Source organism: Chelmon rostratus, chromosome 20, assembly GCF_017976325.1.
Source record: "Chelmon rostratus isolate fCheRos1 chromosome 20, fCheRos1.pri, whole genome shotgun sequence".
NCBI lineage: Eukaryota > Metazoa > Chordata > Actinopteri > Chaetodontiformes > Chaetodontidae > Chelmon > Chelmon rostratus.
In genome coordinates this window covers 15,845,038-15,862,873 of record NC_055677.1, presented here as the reverse complement: position 1 = coordinate 15,862,873, position 17,836 = coordinate 15,845,038, and the positions used below count along the sequence as shown (strand labels likewise).

Sequence of the window (17,836 nt, the reverse complement as noted above, 5' to 3'; positions counted from 1 at the left end):
AGGATTTGGTAATTTATGAAGAGGACTTTGACCTCTCTATTGAAACTCTACCTTTATGCGTTAGCCTGGTAAAGGCTTAAGATTTGATGAAAAGATGTGAACAGTGAGAGGTTAAGTCTCTTTTCTTTTTTCCCTCATTCTACAGCTCCTTCTTCTGCTGGCCCTTCGACCTTGCCGTTCACTGGGTTACCATGGCACCAAAACGCCCGTAGCAACCCGGCCTGAGCTTCATAAATCAGATTTTTACTGTGTAGCGCTCCTTTTAATCTCCATCCACTGACGGCTTTATTTGATTCCTTCTCTTTGGAGGCCTTTCAGTGGTCAGTCCATCGTGAAAAGAATGCTGCGGTGTGTGTATGCATGTGTACGTGTGTGTGTTTGTGTGTGTGTTTGTATGCATGTGCACAGGCGTGAGAAAAGGCCTATAGAAAAGCAGTGTTGTCTAAGGCTCCTTTGAACCCCCCTGCGTGCATTTCTTTCAGTTTGAGCTCCCAAGTGTCCCCTTCCCCGTGTGGCGACTTTCAGATGGCGCCTCAGTGAGAATCATCATCGTTTTTAATGACGAGTCGTTAATCCCCTACCGGGCTGCAATCATACCTCACTTTCATGTCCGAATGAGGAAGGGAGTCCATTTTTTCTCCCCACTTCTCATGCTCATTTTACAAAATGTGACTTAATTTAATTAAAAGGGAACTTGGCAGTGTCCAGCCAGATCCATTACTTATTCATAAAGTGACTTTTGTTTCCGTGCGACCTGTTAATCAGAGTGACGCTGTAAAGAACATGAGCCAACAAATCCCCCTCCCGCCGCCGCCGCCGCCATCAAACTTTAATACGACGCACCGGTCCGGGTCGTGGTCTTGTCTCAGAGTCCATCTCCCAAACAAACAGCCGAGGTGAGAGAGGGCGGCCCTGATAAGACAGACGGGTTCAGGTGAGCGAGAGAGGAGCTGGTGCACGACCGAAGCGGTTAAAGCGTCTGGGCTGGATGACACACTGCTCCGAGGGCCATTTCAGTAACTGTCCCATTGATCTGCAAGTAAATGGATGAGATGGCTCTGTAATAGCAGGGACCTCTGGCTCTCAACAGCAGCTGTCCATCTCAGACGTTGTAAGCTGTGATCGATGAGATGGCCATGTGAAATCAGATACTGGCCTCAGGTACTCGTGAGTCTGCCTGAGAGAGCAAATGTATATGTCGGTGTGTTTGTCTTGGTGTGTATGGATTTAATCTTTCAAGTTTGTACAGATTAATAGAGTTTGGGGAGTCTGGGTTAGTGAGAGCACATCATGTTTGTGTGAATGTGTTTCTGGTATGTGTACAAATCCATCGATTTTGTAGGAAGGTTTGGGTTTGAGCCTTCTACAGTGTGTGTATGTGCATGTGTCTCTGTGTTTAATTACACAAGTTAATTTCCAGCAGTTTCCCACCAATAAGAATCAGTTATTGATTAATAAAGAAGTATTAAACTGAAATGAATTAATGCCTATCAGAAAATAACTGATTGCATGGTGGAGCAAGTCGATCCTCACTTGCTGGGGTTGGCGGTTTAATCCCCGCCCACATGTCAGCACCTCTCAACACTCACTAATGAACGCTCTGCATCTCATTTGTTACATCTGTATAAAATCCTAAAGCGAGCAGATTAAACGAGCAAAACATAATGTGTTAATTAGTAATCTTTAACTCTGAGAGCACATTTCCATCCACATGCTATATATCTGTCCATATCTACGTGGGAGTGAGTGAGTGTTAGAACATAAGCCGGCTGTCTGTATGGTGATCATGACGGTGATGGTGACAGCCTCTTGCAGTCCTCTCTCTCTGCTTCCTGTCTGTCGGGGCTGCTGAGGAGCAGAGGAAAGGTCTAGAGTTCATTATGAGAGATTTTCCTCTTGACGGGGCACAGCAACCAGAGAATGTGGCGAGCTCTCATAACTCCCAACGCTGTCACATAATCTTTGTCCACTTACATCCTAGACACGGGGACCTGACTCGTCTGGAGTGGGCCTGTCTCGCCTATCTGTTCCCATTCAGCACAGGAAATTAATCTGAAAGCGCCTATAGAGAAATCGCCATTTCAGGCCATTAGCACTTGTCGTGCAAAGCCACCATTACTGAAATAACCCGGGCAGTGGAGAATATTAGACTTACTGGAGCGATAGCCAATCCATGCTACATAAGTTTGGAAATCACCCACTTGGGGAATAACGGTCTTGTGCAAATATGGACGTATGTTAAGGAAAAGCGGCCAGAAGAAATGAAATGAGTAGGTTTCACTTCTTAAACAGCCTGAAGAAATATTTCAATCAGCATAGCAACCATATGAGAGCAGAAAAACTTCATCTGTCTCTTATAAGATGAATTCAGGGTGGGCCACCACACACACATAAGCACATAAACATGCACATATAAAAGCTGCAGAAGAGGAATGAAATAAATCCATGTAACGCTTTTATAGCTTATCTTTATAGCATGTGATGGAATTTTAAGGATTTTCCAATTGATTCATGAGTAACCAGTGACGTTTGGGCCATTCATCAACACAAATATGCCAACAATGAGTGTCAGTCAGCTGTTTTATTTGATTGGACAGATTTTTTTTTTTTCATTCAACGTTACACCAATGCTGCATCGCATGCAGATAGCGTGTTCTACCAGTAACTATAAAATGTTCTAATTTCAGATCAAAAAGTAAAGAAAAAAACTTTAAAAGTGCCTGGTCACTCCTGTTACCCATGCTAAGTGGACTTTTGGAAGCTAAATTGAATTTTTCTTTTTTAATTTAGATATTTTTTGTTCCATTTTTGGCCGGGCTGCCACACCCTGCTTTGGAGATTGGCACTCTGTGAAGGCGGGCCAACTGGCAACTGCTGTTTACTGCTACCAGCTGCTTTTGCTCATTGAAGCTGTTGCCTCTTTTTTACACATCAATCTACTTTCCCTCTCTTTTCTCCCCTCTCATTAATCTTTACAAGATCCCAGAGTATGGCTCGAGTTAAGCTTTGCCATATTAACTGGCCTTTGAGGCCTGTTAAAGCTATTTTCGATAACGCGTTGGTTTTGATTTGACAAAAGCGTGGACGCCACTTGTTGAGCTGATTTCTTTTTCTAATTAAGCCTCTCCTGATGGTGATGGATTGGTGGGAGGTGTGCAGGCGGCTGACAGTCCCGTGGGGTGTTCGGTGCTGTCGGTGAAGGGCAGACAGAGTAGGACTCCGTCCCTGGCCGTGTTGACGATGTCTCCTTCATGTTGTCTTTGCCAGCGGACCCAGTGGTGTCCTTCAGACACTTTGGGCCCGTCAGAAGTTTCAAACGCCTGCTCTCTTGTCCTTCTCCCCCACTACTTCAGAAGTTCACCTTGCCAGTGATTTGGTGGAAAAGTGGGAGGGGTAGGACTGTTTAAAGGTGATAATGGTCTTTAATCTGCACCAATGATGATTTATCAGCTCCTGGCCAGCCTTACGCACTGACTTTAAAACATGAAATAGAAACTATTACCTATTACCGGCTCATCACTCACTTCCTAGACTTTCTGAAGGTGGGGGGAAGAGGGAGAAAAAAATAGAAGGGGAGAGAGAGAGAGGGGAGGTGGGAAGGGATTCATCTCTCTTTCTTTTTTCTTTTTTTTTCTCTCTTTGCAAAACCACCAGAGCTCCAATCCAATTTGCCAGGCATGCGGAGTTATCCTTAAGCCTGTCAAATGCACTGACAGGGAAAGCTGTCACTTCTCATACGGTCATATGGTCACAATCAGCACTCAAGTTATTTATAGGTCTCATCCTTCACACATTCACTACTACAAGGACCCCTCACCACACTCAGAGACCACAAGAGAGCCAGTTAACTCATTTAGTATCCCCTCTTAGCTGTCCTTTAAGCTGCTAACTACATGTTATTATACAGTGGACAGCTTTTGGGAATTGTGTTTCTTAATGGATCTAACTTCTATGAGCTGGTTTTGGTTTTTAGCAGTCCTTAGAAATTCAGAACTTACCCAGGGGCACATAAAAGGAACAAAGATTCATCATTTTCTGCAGCTGCTACACTATATATCAGAATTTATTGATAATTATATATTCAGGTAACTATCCTAACATATCAGCTTTAAATTAAATGCTAAAGATTATGGTAAATAATGGGATATTAGCTTGCACTATGGGGACAAAGCTAATTAAATGTGCTTCAGCTACTACTGCCTCCACCCAGCTCTCAGTTACCAACAGTGCAAACATTGCTTCATTTCCGTGGCGTGGCCATTGCCTTTGTGTATGAGTGTGTGTGTGTGTTTGTCATACCTGGAGGATATGTGTTAACTCAGCAGGTTGAGCATTACCAAAGACCTCCATTGTTCTCAGCTCTGTAGAGAGTTCTTCAAACACCGGCCTGTAATTAAAGGGCTCACTCTTACTTAATGCTTTTGTTGCTATGACCCTCCCCCATGTGAGGGGTTAGGCATAATGAGCATTTTGGGTATGTGGGTTAACAAATGTGTGTACGCTTCTGCGTGCAGACAAATGCAGTGACGGGATCTTAATCTAGTTTCGACTCATTGGTGCATTCATTCACACATCAGCCACCAGAGTCACCATCTGTGGGCGAACCCATGACCGCTTGGCCTCTTTTATCAGCACCGGGGGCTAATCCTCCACGGCTTGTCTGGGACTGTGGGGGATACCATCACAAGTGTCTTCCCCGTCACCCATTCCTTAAACCACCTGAAGGTGACAGTGTTTTGTCATCAGTGCCTCTCAGCTCCCCTCACTTAAAAATGCACTCTAAACCCCCGGCGCCAAAGCGAGCCACCTAACCAGGCCTGAATAATTCTCTCATTACGAGCTTGGCTGAGTGCTTTGCTGGGTCACTTTTAAAATGTGGCTCCTTATAGGGTCTTTGCCTGTGAACATGTAGCCTTGCCAAATGGAGGGACTGTGTTATAAGATGAAATAAGAGACACGCAGAGAGAGGAGTTTTATGAGCACTGCTATCTCTCTTTTCCCATCCCTGTGATATCTACACATGAATCTGCAGTTTCCTTCAGTGAATGCTGAAACGACAGAAAGGAGTTCCTCTCAGTGGAGGGAGTTAATTAGATAGCTTCTGTTTTTGAGGACACAGACTGTGCTTCTGTTACTTTCCCGTAATTTTCGGCGCCCTCTCTCTCCCTCTCTCTGTTTTTCCTGACTCAGAAGCAGTTTAGTCAGAGGATTAGAAGAGATTACACTGTGATCTGGTTTGTGATAACAACTCATATTTTGGGGGAGGCCTGCTATAGTCACCTGCACAGAAACAAAGAAGGAGACAAAACATCAAGCTCCTTTGTGTGAAATGCTACCAATTTGGCCTCATGACAGACTCGACCTTATTAGCCCGTCTGCTGAAAGGCATGGAGAAACATTATCACATCCCCGTGTGCTCGCTGAAGCTCCAAGCCCATCTTAAGTTACGCCGGCTCAAATCCCAGTGGCTGAGAAGAAACAACAGGACATGACTGATGTCAGTTTAAAGAAATGACCACCGGGACTCGCTTTAGCTGCTACGTCTCCCACTCGGGGGGTGGAGTCGGGGGCATTCTTGCCTAAGCATGTGCGCGCAGCGGGAACGCTGCCACTGCCGTTATCTTGTAGACTGAAAGCCTGTCACAGCTGACCTCATAGCTTTCTGTTGCGCTGGACAGTTATGGCCCTCTAAATCTCTTGGCAGGACAAAGATGCTCAAAGATCATCTTTGCCTCACTGCAATGTCACAAGATCAGCTTTTGGAATATGTGCACATGCTCTTCAGTAAGACAGCATCCAGCCACTTCTTGTTTACTGTTGTTTGTTGACTTTGCTGTCCTCCAAACCTTGTCATTCCCTCGTAAGGGACCAAGCTTATTAATGTAAACCAATTTATATTTAAAGATATAATTATATTTGACCAGTTCTGAACCTGATGGCCTTTTCCATGCCTTGATTATTGACTGCCAGTGCTCCTGATTAGCATGTCGGTCACAGGGGAAGTCGTGGCCCGCGGCCATGATGATAATTGAGATCATAATCACAGCCAATGAGTTTGTGTGTGCATGCATGTGTGTGTGTTTATGGTGGTCGTAGTGGTGGACTGGGGGGCAGGGGGGCTCCCAGCTGTCATAGGGGTTTTTGATTGATTGATGCCTGATGCAAGATGATTGATGCGTACTCGCATTAAGCCGAGTGGCGGCCATGCCGACGCTCGTCGCGGCTTTAGCAGTTTAAGGCGGCGTTACAGCTTCATTAAGGCAGAGAGCCGCTGTGGCCATAGATCATGGCGGTGACAGGCCAACATTTTGTCTGGCTGGGTTGATAATGATGTCATGAATGTGAGGGTCACAGGTTGAAGGGGCATTAACATATGTAAGGCTCCTGGAGGTTGATGGGAGATAGCAGTAATGGCAGGATTTCTTCTTCACTCACTTGACTTTGTGACTTCATGGGCTGCACAGTTACAGCCCCAAAATCATTGTTCAGTATAAAAAGTGTACTGTATTTTTAGCACATGTAGCAACTAGCAAGTTATCTCTTAATAGAATCGAATGATTTGTCATGTAAATCACTTGTTGGTGCTTATGATCCATATTTGTCATTATGTTTAAAGATCAGAGACAAATCATTCTCAGCATTGATATACCAACATTGATTAGTCTTTTTCACTCTGATTTTCTCATTTTCATCCTCTTATTTTTCCTCTTTTTGTCTCCCCATCTGTCAGTATCTGCCAACCTCCTGACCCTCTCATTGATTATTACACAACATTGATAGCCTAAATTGAAACGATGTTGCCGGCCTCATCTTTTTTTCCTTTTGCTCGTCCGTCTGCGTGGCCATTACTAAAGGTCATGACCCCTTACCTCCCCCCTCTTCCGTCTCTCTGGCTCTCATAAGAGGACTCCAAGACTTAATCCAGTAATGGAGGAGACAGGGGAGCAGCCAGGACAGGACGCCAGGGGATGGTGGGGAGGGGAAAGGGGCAAAAGCTCCCCTCTTCTCCTTCTATACCACTCCCGGTCATTTCTTTCTGTAGCTCTGTCCATTGCCGACAAGTACCACCAACCAGTACCCCCCCTGCCCCCCCCACCCCATTCTCTCTTCTTACCACTTAAGGCCGGGACCAGCTGAGCCAGGAGCAAAAAAATCATTGGAATCCATCTTTTTAATTCTGCTTTATTACACCCACTATCAATATTGTTATTGTTTAAAGTGGCCCTGGCTCTAGCTGGGCTCTGACTGATGGGAGTCCCACCGTGCCTCTCTCGTTAATTATGTATAGAGGAGGCAGCGGCGGCACAGGGGGTCGTGGAAGAGAAGACTTGGGGGCTGCTTGTGTATGGGACAACGAGGAGAGCTACGGAGGGCTGGCATGAATTATTTACTGTTGGCTCGTGGCTCACCCACTGAGCATCAGGCACTGACATTTGGAAAGGGAGCGATTGTCTGCATTCAGCACAGTGTGATGTCGCGCTGGAGCAAATGAGATACTTTACAGGTGTAGGCCTTCCAGAATGAACTTGGGAGACCTCAGTGCCCTAATAAAAGACAGGATATCTGCTCGGCTTGTTACTCACTAAAAGGTTTTTTTTTTTTTTTGAATGGGTGTACACATGACCAGAAATGTCGCAGTAAAAAAAAAACAAACCTTCCAATCCAGCCGATCCCAGTGAAAATGATGCACCAGATGTCAAATGATACATTTCTGAATGCATGTGTAATATATGGCCAATGCAGCGGTGCAGGTTAGGCCCATTTGAAATCTAATATTAGCCTTTCATTATAGGTAGCCAGTGAGAATGTGTCACTCTGGCAACGTGCTAGAATAACAAACGAGGAGGAGCGGGTCAGCTGCATGTGAATATTTGCATCTGGAGTGGATTCATCTGCCCATTCACATGCTGATATTGTCGCATATATTTGCATCAAAGGACCATGCCAGTGTTTTAATCCATTTAGTGCATTTTCACACACTGTTATTCATGTTCCAAAGCATACCGTCGACTGTTTTTTATGTTTTTTCCATCCCCAAAGGCAAACGTTGGTTGTCATTCATCACAGAATAGAATGAAAATTAACTTGCGGAGAGCAGATGGTGAACTCTCAGTTCACAGAACACCATTGTTGCATGGTAATGCAGTTGCAAATGGAACTTGTTTTTAAAGGTTTTGTGGTGATACGTTCAAGTGGTGGTGAGAAGATCAGACATCTCCGGGTCGACTGCTGCCCTTTAATTATTTCCTAATAATGATTTCTCTTCAGTTTCAAGTCTCTGCAAGCTTCAAAATCAGCATGCAGCAATGTTTGCCTGCAGGTAGGAAAATGCAAAACACTATCCTTTGGAAAATAGTCAGTAAATCATTCATAATTTGTAATTATCTATACTTGGAAAAAGCACACTACAGACAACAGTATTTGCTAAACACAGGAAGATATTTTCTTTCATATATAAAGTACATGCAGTCACTGTTCCATATGTGAGTAAATCAGAATGTCAGTTGCCACCTCTTGAAATCTGAGATGTTTCGAATGGCACACTGGGTGAGCTCTGATGGTAGCTGACATCGCCAACTTTTTATACGAGTAGTATTCCATCACATTCTCTGGCTTTTAGCAGGAGCTCACCCCAAGACCCGGCTTTGATTTGCTTCCCTCCAGCCCGTCTGTTTTCCTGCTACTGTGCTGAGGCTGTGGTACACCGTGTTTGAAAAACTTGTGCCTCTCTAATAAGCTGCCCCTGGGCATTCCAGCACATAAGAGCAGCTGAAGGATGAGGCACTTTCAGAATGCAAAGTTAAAAAGCCAGTCAAGTGGGAAAGAGGGGTTTGGCAGGGGGGCACAGGGTCACACAGCTGTGTGATGAGCTCTGCTGGACCTGGCCGGGCAGGTTGGAGATGTCTGGAGGATTGTTTCTGTGGGACTATGACTGTGGCAGCACACCAAGACTGCGACAAAGAGAGGGAGCTGCTCCCACACCTCTCTCTTTTATACGCCATAGCTCCCAAACTTGTTAAATTAATTTGTTTGCAGGTTTTTTTTCTATCTATTTTCTCTACCCTTAATTCCATAACAGTTTATTCACTTTCATTTAGCAGGTTGTCAGACTTGAGACGTGGCATCTGTTTTACGCAGAGCACTTAAGGCATGCACACTTGAGGCATCCATACTTGGCTGAGCAAACTCGTCTCAAGATCCGCTCGGCTCCTTCTCGTCTCAGTGCTGACGATCGTCTAGCCGGCGCTTCCGCCACATTCTCCAACCCTCTTTGGGTTTTGGAGTGCTACTCAAAAGAGAAACCTGCAAAGGTGACCCGTCGCTGCGGCTCGCCAGCCTCACTGGACACTTATTTGAGGTCACCTAATGCAAAATGCAGCGGCCGATTTCATATTTCACGGCGCCAACCTATACTTAGACCAAATATTTTGGTGTCAGGGTCCATAAAAGAGTCATAGACTGGAAGCCAAAGTCACATGCCCCCAGCTCACTTCTCTTCTGGCCTGTTAGTGTCAAGCTAGCTGATATCTCATAAAAGCTGTCATTAAAGCCTGATGGGCTCATAAAAGCTGAGCTAACCTGTTTAGATGGATACTTTAGCCTATGGCCTTCACACCGTGTTAAAGACGTTCTCTTCACTCTTCTTACCATGAAGAGGAAGGTTGACCCATCAGATGCCCCTCTGCAATATAAACAGCCACAACGCTGCACAGCAGAGAGGCAGGCATGAAATATTTGTTTGTGAAGGGAATTATTCACACTGTTTATATGACGGTTTATATATGAGTCTCTGAAAATTAAAGATTTAGTGCATTAGAGTTCCCAGGCACGATCCAGCAAATTAACTTTTTGTGTGCTTGCAAGTTTTCGTGCACGTGATCAGCTTTCATCATCAGCATGCGGTGCAGCTTTGTCTCATTACGAAGTGGCACCGCTCTGAACTCACGATACCCATGCATGTGTGAGTGTGTGTTTGTGCCCGTGTGAATACATTATGCAGTCCCAACCCTCTCCCTCTGAGCGTGCAAGCGTCCGTGAATCAATGGATCAGGATTACAGGCCTGACTTCAAAGTTCCTCACTTTCTCCATGCAGGACGCAGCTGTCAGTCAGAAGCTGTCTGACTCCTTTCTTCCCAGACAATAACCAATAGAAAAGTTGCCAGCAATTGAGGAGAAGGAAGTTCTCGCAGAGTCTATCATCCATATAGATTTTTAGCCCTAAACAGCAGTGTCTAACATGCCATCTTAATGTTGTGCTTTCCCTCTTCACATGATGTTTTGCAGTGCGTGAAAGAACCTCTACATCTTTCAAAGAACCACAATATTTTTTAACTGAGCAGGACTGAAAAGAGAGTCAGGTTGCTGTTGTTAGATATAAATTGGGTTACACCGGATTGGATTTAATGCAACTCATTAGAGTTGACTAAGTGAATGTTTTTCTGAGAACGTATGGAAAAGTTCATTCAGCAGTTCAGCAGTGCATGTGCCTCTCCTTACCTTGATATACTTAATTTTACACTAAAATCAAGGAGAGCAAAGATTGTAGCGCCACAGCATTCTTCCAGTCAAACATGTCAAGTCGTTATTTTACAGGAAAAAACAGAAACGCAGAAACTCAGCCTCTATAAGTTGCATTTACTTCAAATAGGAAGCCACCTCAACCTCCTGTCTGTCCTTGACTCTGAGTTCGGGCAGCTGCAACTACTTCACAGGATCAGTTGAATAATTGATCAATTTCTGGACTGCACCTGAGCATCCATCGTTTCTTTTTTTATATATTGAAAAACAACTTTTATTGGCCTGAATGTTTTGGCCATCCAGCTGGCTCTACCACAACATAGCCATGAGCCATTTTGCTGGCCTGCATGCAGAGTCCCACAAAGCCACAGACCATATATTGGAAGTTTTAAAACAACCAAAAGCTTTTAGTTCCTCTTGTATAAAAAAGGTCACACCTGTTTCCTTCTTACCACGAATAAAACATCCACACGGCACAACATGCAGAAACAAATGTGCCTTTGATCAGTTCCAGCGCGTTCACTTTGGAACTGAAGCCGTAAAACTTGCCAGTGAAAAGACAGGGCAGGAGGTGTCCACGGTGTCTCTCTCAAATGTAGACAGCTGCGAGACCGATTCCTCACTTGCACCTGTATTTGGGCAATCGCTCAAATGGAAGAATAAAACAGAGAGAAAGAAAGACATGTTTGAAATGTAATGGCTTATAGAGAAAAGTGGTTGCAGCACGTGTCCTTGGGTCAATAAAGCAAACTGGGGTAAAGATGGGGTGGGGGGCTTTGTGTGTGCTGAGGTAAATGGAGCTTTTGAAATATTGAGGGGTGTAGGTCTCTAAAGGGACAAAGAGAGCTGCTTCTTTTCTTCATTCAGGGCAGAACTGTTTCTTCAGTCCTCACACTCGGGAAACAAGAGAGGAATGGTCCACCAGGGGCCAGCCGTGCTGGACAGCCTGTTGGAGGGAGCAGCTCTACTGACGTTGCTTCTTTCCCTTGCTAATCAGAGCTCCACACTCTCCAGTCACACCACCACCATGGCCTAGGCAGACATCCCAGATGATGCCTCTTCAGACCCCCAAGGACCCCATATAGGCAGCCCTGGAGTCTGATTAAAGCCAAGGATACACATACACACACACACACCCAGCTCAACAACAGCTACAGCCCCCATCAAGAGGTGGAGTTTTTGGCTGGCAAAGCGCCACTGTCTGTGCATCAGTCACAGGAGGACATGGGTGAAGTCAGAGCCTGACAAATCCAGGGTATTATCAGGCCTTTGTCCAGCCTGCAGCTGTCACTTACCAGGCTAGTGGGAGAGGATGAGGGGGACAGAAGGGAATTCATGACCTATCCCTGTAACCACAGAGGAGGATTGAGGCATTCATAGATAAAACATATGGGAAGAAAAGGGAAAATAGGAGCGAGATGAGGCAAGAGAAAAAAAATGGGAGATATTTTTATGAAGATTGGGGAGAGAGTAGAGAGGGAAAGAAATGCCGGGAGAGGGGTATATGCTTCAAATGCTTTCGTTTGATTGCAAAAATCATGGCAGATCGGCCGATATATGCTGATTTCCTCTGAAGACTCTAAAAAAATGTTTTATCTTTGTCCCTCTCCCCTTCAAAAATGACCAGCGGTAATGCAGATCTAATCTTTTTCTATCATTGCGGTAGGTCCCAAAGGCTGTCCATCTCCCCAAAACTGCCTCATCTTTCTGTCTTTGAAATAAATGAAAGTCCACAGGGCGATGGAATAAAGATGAGCTAAGCCTTTGACTTGATGCAAGATTGCCAAAGGGCCCAAACTTAAGAAGCCTGCCCCCTCATCTGCTGCATGGAGATACTGGGGCCAGAGCAAGAAACCAGATAATCTGATAGAATTTCAATCAGCAGTGATCAGATAAGAAATAACAGACAGTCTGATTTTAAAGTCACACCGAAGCCCCAACAGTTCAGCCTTTTTCACTTTACTTGGAAATGAACAAGTCTGTGACAACTCTAAGAACTCCTGTCAAACTTCTCTTGAAATTGTATCCCCAGGATTATAACGCTCTCATTCTGATTGGCTTGGACTGGCCCCTGACCAAAGGTACGCTCGTATGACCCATGTGACACTCTCAGTGATTGGATTACTCCTTTATTGGCCAGTGGCAGTGTTTATAGGACGTGCCGAGCCTCAGCGCGACTTTGATCCACCAACAGAAGCAATCGTGTGCCATAGTTTGCATCCTCGGCCTAAGCCTTGCGGTGTGTGAGACATCTGCCAAATCCCCCTGGATCAAAGGATGACTATTACACAGACAGACGTCCACATACCGCCAACTGCAGCTTTAGAGGGCTCATGACCCCCTGTCAACGGGTCAGGTTAAAAAACACAGGTGGGGATGGGGGTCACACACTTGTATGCACATAGACACACCACTGGCTCTTTAGTCTGCTGCAAAACAAAAGCACTAACAAATATGTTGCTGTGGAAGCTGTAATATAGTGAACTGTTTTGGATAAAACCAGAAATGTATTCACGATGCTATATTCTTCTGTGGCTCGGGACTTACTTTTTGTTGCTCCCCAGCATTTTCATATTCTTTTTGTTCATTTCTTAATAAGGGAGAGGATGAGTTGGAGCAGCAGGAGGAGGAGGAGCTCAGTAGATGGGCTGTTGTTGTTCAGATGGACCCGAATCCCTGTTGTCTGACCCGACTCTGCACGCCTGTGAGATCACAAGTTCACCTCTCCCAACAAGCCTTCAGAATAAGCTTTCAGCCAGGCTATAAATACAGCAGCGGTGTGACTTTACTGAATACAAGTGTCTGTGCAGCGCTGAGAAGAGAGACAGGGAAAGGGAGATAGAGAGTGTCTCTCTCTCTCTACATCTACTCGTTGCAGTCTGTGTCATGTTTGCGTGCATTTGGGATCCACATGGCCAACCTGAGAGGCCAAGTGCTGACATTTCAGTCTGCGAACACACAGATGCATTTTGAGCAAATCTCATTATACAGGACAGAATGAAGATGCTGGCCGTGAAAATGCTGTGGCATATGAACGCTTTATCTCCCCCATGTTTTTTAATTCCTTTACGGACGGCAACCCATTTTCCATTGACTCACATTTAGAAAAAAAAAGGGCTTTCAGGGAAAAAAAAAAAAAAAAAACATCCCCGGAGCCCTGCAAGCTCATGCGATCATGATGCAGACAGCCTGCTTGTACCCCTGAGTGCAACCTGTGACCTTTTTCCCTTATGCACAAACATATGGCTTATAGCAAACTGATGAGCAGTGCCCATTCATATTCCCTCATACACATCTATCGCTGGCTTGGGTGACACATTTATTCTTATTGCTGAGGTGGTCTGCTGACGTAAATAGCCACCAATCTTTTCCTGCAGCTCTTGTTCTTCGGGCCCATTACAGGCGTTGATGTATTCGCAGGGGAATTTATAAGCAGCGACACCTGATGCAGCGGCAACGATCATGCTGACTAATTACACATGGAGGTGCCCAAGCATTGGGGAGCTCTGAGGGATGGCGGCTGAATCCATCTTCTTTATGTATGGAGCTGCTACCGGCTGTTACAGTGATAGTGGGCAGCTTCTGGTGTCTCCCGTGTTTGATTCCCACTCTTCCCTTAGCTTAGCTTTCCAGCTCTTTTTTCTTGCCATATAAATATATTTACACTGGAGAATTCCATGGAGTGCTTTTCAAGAATCTCATCAACTTGGTGCCCCCGTGGTGGGTGGGGGACCAAGAGGAGAAGCCCCTGCAGATAATCTAGATATTGCACAGGCCTCCTTTGAACTACCATGACGAATTCACCCATCGTTAAATCCCAACCCTACTCCCAGCCCCTACGCGATGCAATTTCCATTTGTCGCACTTTGAAAAATATATTGAAGTGCCTCGCTGCCAGTCCTTTAATTTGCTGGAGATCTTGTCTTCGCTGATCTTCTCTCATTCCACTCCCCACCACTTCATCCATCACACGCTGGAGCAGGAATTTGGTAATATGCAGTGTATTCTCTCTTCGATTGATGCTTTATTGGGTGAGAGAAGGGCAATAGGTCTTATTGTGGAGGAAGTGTATATAGACTCAAGCAGTCTTGTTTATAGCTTGGGTTGTGGCCCTTTTTCTGGATCCCCAGCTGCCCCCTCTGGTTCCTCTAGCCCAGTGGTGCATATTTGAGATGCTGATGCTAGCACTGACCGTCCCTGGAGGGTCAAAGAGAGAAATTTACGAGGCTGTTTGCTTGGAGTCAGCCTGGTCTTCTCTTTGGCCTCTGGGATTAAGCTAATTGCACTTATTGGACTTCTCAGATCTGTATGTTGTTCTTCCATCTATTACAGTCTTGTCTTGTCAAACCTCTCTCTCGAGCAGGGATGATGGCATATACAGTATGACAGTAAATGTGAAGGAAATTAATTCAGAATAGCAGATGTGTTTGTATCTTTTGTCCTCAGTTGCATACGTTGTGAGTGTGTGTACGGTGTAACTCAGACACAGACGTTTTCTTAGACTACATCTTTACGGAAATCTGGAAACCTTTGGGTGTAGTGGTGTTTGTTGCATAAACAAACAGGCGGACTCATTGTGGATATACAGTACATAGCGTTGGTAGTTATACAGACACTTTTTGAAGCTGATAATGGTTTCATATACTAACTCTTGCATGCTGCTTTTGTAGCTGAAAGTAATAAAAATGTTTTTGATAAAAGAGAGCAAATTTTGGGGGAATTCCATCTTTTATTCGCCTTTAAGTGTTCCCATAAATTTGCACACAAACCTATTGAGCTCAGTTGTTTACAGACTACTATTAAGTAATTTAATTTCTTGAACATCGCATATGCTATTTAAGAGACCTCATGCAAATATAAAGGGAACATTGATTTTGTAATGAGCAGTAATAGAAGGACTTCACCATCACCCCACACCCTAAAAGCATAAGGCAGCTCACACGCCAATGAGCCACTTAATTGCCCACATCCACATAAAAAGGCTTAATGTACGCTCCTGCGCTCCCACACACATAAAACTATAGGAATCAAATGGAGTATAACTAATACAATTGATTTTGATCAGGCGGTACGAATAACACGATAACCGTGTCTCGCCAAGCACTACTCAGGGGCATGCACCGAGATCCGTTCATCCTTTATGAGCTGCTATTTATTGTGCTTTTAATGAAGCTTGATTGGCAGCATGTCCTAGTGCCCATTATCATCAGAAGGATGTGCTCATTCTAATCTGCAATTATCGCCATAATTGCGCCCAGAATCCTCTGGGCCCAAATAAGCAATCACTTCCACGGCTGGTGTGCCACCTGTAAGTGCTACTCAGGAGGACACACACAATGACAGGGTGACAGGTCCAGCTGACTTGGTTTCTTTCCCTTCTTCACATGCTTGTGATGAACCTTTCCCTTTTTCAGTCATCCCCATCCCCGAGAACACTACCTCCTACCTTTATCTCCCTTTCCTTCCCTCACCCTATCAATCCCACTCCCTACATCCCCAAGCTCCCATCCCCTCCCAGCGCAAATTCCTAACCTTTGGTCACTTTCATCCCTGCGGTATGCATAAATGCAGGCTTATTATCAAGCCGGTTGTCTCATCATAATTATGCGTTTTGTCATGTGCTGCTTCTGTAGCTGGTGATAAAAGGAGAGCCTGATTAAGCTGAGGGAAGGCTATTGATTCCTATTGACAGCCCCTCAAAGCCCCTTAATGAAGGGGATGTAAATTAGGGTTTTCCACAGTGTTTAATGACTGTGTACCATGAAAGGCCAACATTCTCCTGCAGTCTAAAAGGGACATGCATCACTCACAATGGTGCACGAGGGACACTTTCCGTTATAGGGATGCTTAGGATGTAGGAGGCAGGAATGAGGGAGGGAGGGTGGGAAGTATAAGCACATAGAGATGTCGGTCAGGTATGCAAAATGGAATCATGGCTGTCAGATCAAGGGATCCTCAACACAATTTAGAGGGGTTCAGGTGGTCATGTGAACTTTTCAAATATGAAAAAGCATCAGCAACAACATGCTAGCGAGAATAATGTGCCAGGTGTTATTTTTGAGTGAGGGCTTGCTGAAAAATTACCTCCAAATACCCACTAAGCGTGCTATTTGAATTCAAAGCAACTACTTGCACTATCTCACCTCCTCTTTCTCGCTCTCCCAGCAGTGAGATGGCCCCCAGTAACCATGACCGGATACAAAGGCTGAGGCACGAGTTCCAGCAGGCCAGGCAGGAGGAGGACCTCGACGACCATCGGCACACCTACAGCCTCAGCCAGCCCTGGGTGAGCGTTCGATAGGTGCCGCGCTCCATCGGAGTGGCGCCGAGCTGCAGAAACATATAGTCCAAAATCCCCTGCACTCAGAGATCTTTCCCCCAATGCACCAGTGGACACTCAGATTATCTCCAAAGCCACCGGCTGATTAATGGATGTCTCACACTCAAATAATTTGATTTCTGTGGAGCCTGATCTGAAACTTTTCCGACTGACATGACCACACCACTACTTTGTAACACGGCGTGATATCAGTTTTTTTTTTTTTTCAGCAACAGGCACTAAAAACTCAGCAGTTTAATATTTCAATATTACTACATCCAGAAAATACCTTTTGTTCTTTATTACCCAGTTCAATTGATGAATTATACAAAAGATAAATATATTAAAGTAAAGTTTATTTTTTTCCAACTGCTGTTAGTGATACAAAAAGAACACAGAGCATAAACATGATTTGTTTTTCTGCCATCATTCCCAGGAGTAAGTAGAGTCATAAATTCCTGCATCCTGGGTTTAACAATAATAACAATCTTACTTGTGAAATAAATAATAATTGATACAACGCAGCATGAAGCCCTGCACAGCATCAACTTTCAGTGGTTCAGTGAAGTGCCTCAATCGTCAGTGTTGTACGCCTGCCAAGCTATCTGACTCATGTCGATAAAACTTCAGGCTTCACTCCAAACTTGTGACAAATTTCTTTTGACTAATTTCTAATTTCCGGGTCCAACCTTTGACCTGGAACTAATTGCTAATTACTCATCTCTGTCCGTGTCTCTTCTGTCTCCGAAATGTGACACACTTATGGCAGGAAGGAGAAGAGGAAATGAACAAGGGAAGCATTTGATGACAAGTGACTATTCAGGACTTCGAGGAAAAGAAAGGGGGGAGAAACTGAAGACAGTGAGGCACACTGTTCATTTTAATTTTCATTAGGCTTGATTAAAGGGATTTTTAAATTAAAATTTTTAAATTAAAAATGTGAGTTTTTTAAGCCGTTCTCCTCTTCCATGATTGATCTGTACCAACAATGGGATTTA

General features: G+C 44.7%; 1 protein-coding gene across 2 annotated transcripts in view; it reads left to right on the top strand.

The window, feature by feature from the left end:
* LOC121623719 (partitioning defective 3 homolog) overlaps window positions 1-17,836 on the top strand; it is a 323,624-nt gene that overhangs the window by 290,288 nt on the left and 15,500 nt on the right. For both annotated transcript variants that reach the window (XM_041961133.1, XM_041961132.1), the window contains one exon: window positions 16,685-16,805. In XM_041961133.1, coding sequence (XP_041817067.1) covers window positions 16,685-16,805 — 121 coding nt within the window. The remainder of the gene's footprint in view (window positions 1-16,684; window positions 16,806-17,836) is intronic.